This window comes from Morone saxatilis, unplaced genomic scaffold (genome assembly GCF_004916995.1).
Source record: "Morone saxatilis isolate NCDOM2014 unplaced genomic scaffold, NCSU_SB_2.0 Contig10, whole genome shotgun sequence".
NCBI classification, from domain to species: Eukaryota; Metazoa; Chordata; class Actinopteri; family Moronidae; genus Morone; species Morone saxatilis.
Genome location: NW_023339652.1, coordinates 18,559,825 through 18,562,579, shown reverse-complemented (window position 1 = coordinate 18,562,579; position 2,755 = coordinate 18,559,825). Strand labels below are relative to the sequence as shown.

Genomic DNA, 2,755 nt, shown 5'->3' with positions numbered 1-2,755 from the left:
TAAAAATAAATAAATAATAATATATATTTTCTTGCATTTTGCAAGCCATAACTCAGTTTTCCTTAGTTTCCAGAGGGTTTGACTAATACCTGGAACAATTATTACCATCCAATAAGATTCTAATGCAATGGAAATGTTGTTCACGACTCCAGTAAATAGGACATTTAGATACAACTTAGTTATGGGAGATTTCTAGTGCCCTCCACTCATAATGCCCTTAAGCTCAGGTATGAGCCAGAGAGCTCACCTTATGCTAGTCAAAGTCAGTAGACAGTAACACTGCGTATGGTCGACAAAAGGTACCCATTCACGCTCCTTTTCAAAGTGCAAGGGAAAAATTACAATGGGCGCAAAAAACACGAACGACCCAATCTAGAGCGGTTTCCATGTGGCAGCTTCCATGTAAGGCGACCCACAGCCTCTGTAGACAAAAACCGCTCATTCTAAGGTAACAAAAACACAACCATTCTTATTTTCAGGTAATTATACACATGAAAACATACCTATGAATATTATATTCTATTTCTTACATGCTGGACCTTTAACTGACATGAGCACTTCGGCCTATTGTGTAAAAGTGCCAGATTTAGCCATACAGGCTTATTTGAATCTGCAGTCCCTGACAGGTTGATGCATATGCACAGACAAAACCACTTCAGCAGATTATGACAGCATGTTTGATTAGTCATAACCTTTGATTTATAGATTTGGAGAATCAGTTGAGACATGGGATGTTCCTTTGTTCTGTGGGAACAGTGTTCCAGGTATACGTATGGTATTTTACAATCCCCTCTGGTAGATGAGTTTGGATTTGGTTAAATGAATTCATCAAGCTGACAGTTCAAAGTTAACTTGAAGAAGGTTTTTTAACTTTAACTCTTGATTTTTTTTCTTTGCAGAGCATTTCCTTTTATTAAAAATATTAACACACACACACACATACACACACTCCTAGCCAAGGGGCTTGATTAGCGTGTAGATCAATGCTTGGTGACAGTAAGTGAACGGTGGTCTGTAGGTGAAAAAACATAATGTATTAACAACATGGAGAGTGCTTCTGCTGCTGCGAGTGGCACATTTTACTGCATTATGTCTTTTTTCTTAATTTATTTTTCTCTCTGCTATCGTTGTGCAGCATTTGCCTGTGTAAACTGCTTATGCCAGCATGTGGCTGTGGGCAGGGAGCCAGTCAGATAACTGTAGGAGGTTTTTTACTACAGTCTGACTGAAACATAAGTAACAAGAGCGCTCAGTAGAGAAATTATATATGTTTGAGGTCATTTAGAAAGAGTGTGTCCACAGGAGAACACTGACATGTTTATTTATCCTGTAAACTTATAAAGACGAGCAGGTTTTCCCCTGAGAATTATGTTTTGATTCAGCAGTCGGTATGTCTGTGTCATTTTTGTGATCAACTTTTTAATTTATTTTCCACAAGGTTTGTAGGTGTTCTTTAACAAGTAACATCCATCAGTAACAAAACATGAACATATATGGACCAGGGCATTAATATTTGGTCACAATACAGTCACACCATTATGACTGAGACAGTAAACGATACAGCAGTGCAACAGAAAACATACACCTGCAACTTTGATCGCTCCCTGACCTAACACCTTCCCCCTGGGTCTATCTCTAAATTCCATTGTACATGCAGAATACAGTGCATTGCTAGGAAATAAGGAAGCAAAATAAAAATAAACATTTATATTATGGTTCTAGTGCCTCCTTCCATGTAATTGGGTTTTTATAGTTTAGTTTATTTTAGTGTTTGCAAGTGTGCTGTTGAAAACACTCGGCTCTCACAAACAAGAAAAAATAAGACAATAAAATGTGGGACATATAACTAAAAATAAGCAAAATTATCTGCAAACAGAACAGGACAATGGTACTAAATTTATCTTTTTGTTTTTATTCATCTTGAGATAAGGTTACACTGGAAAAATATCATATTGTACTTGAGTAATCCCGACTGCAATAAAGGTACTTGTACTATAAATGTGATGTATGTATTTAAATGTTTACTTTTAAGTATGTCTTTATTGTGACATGTCCGTCTTTCATCAAACAATTTCTTCAGTCCAAGACAATTTTCTGTTAACAGGCAACAATAAAAGTAACCTGGATGTTGACCTTTACATGACCATACATATTCTACCTGTTTGTGGCCATGATACTCATTTGAACCCAGAACAACAGTGTGTTTTTGACTTGGAAGTTAAAGACATGCTCACCTCTGACTTGAACTTGTATCTGGAGGCAGCCAAAGCATTCATTCAATTCAATCCAATTCAATTTTATTTGTATAGCACCAATTCATAACAAAAGTTATCTGAGGACACTTTTCAAATAGAGAACTCAGCAGTCCAATATAGCAACAACACTAATTGTAGCATTGAAAATGAGCACAGAGTCTAAATTAGAAACATGATACGCTTAATAAACTGAGCACTGATTACAGGACTGTTGTAGAGGACGTCATTAAATTGTACAAATGTGTGTGTTGTCTTCACAGGAAGCTGCAGTCTAAGACTGTAGTCCATCAAAGAGACGAGTTGTGCCGGAGACCTCTCCGCTCAGCCTCCGACAACCACAACACACCCAGCAGCAGCAGCAGCGACCCTAGCAGGAAGAGGAACATGGTGAGTTACACACACACACACACACACACGCACAGCGATACCTTTTACCTTTCTGTGTCACCAAATTCAGGTTCGTACAGTAATACCCATAAAGTTCCTTGATGTAATATCTA

General features: G+C 37.6%; 1 protein-coding gene across 1 annotated transcript in view; it reads left to right on the top strand.

Moving 5' to 3' along the window:
• arhgef39 (Rho guanine nucleotide exchange factor (GEF) 39) overlaps window positions 1-2,755 on the top strand; it is a 64,035-nt gene that overhangs the window by 59,396 nt on the left and 1,884 nt on the right. Inside the window, exons 10-11 of the mRNA XM_035674632.1 lie at window positions 223-227; window positions 2,516-2,642. Coding sequence (XP_035530525.1) covers window positions 223-227; window positions 2,516-2,642 — 132 coding nt within the window. The remainder of the gene's footprint in view (window positions 1-222; window positions 228-2,515; window positions 2,643-2,755) is intronic.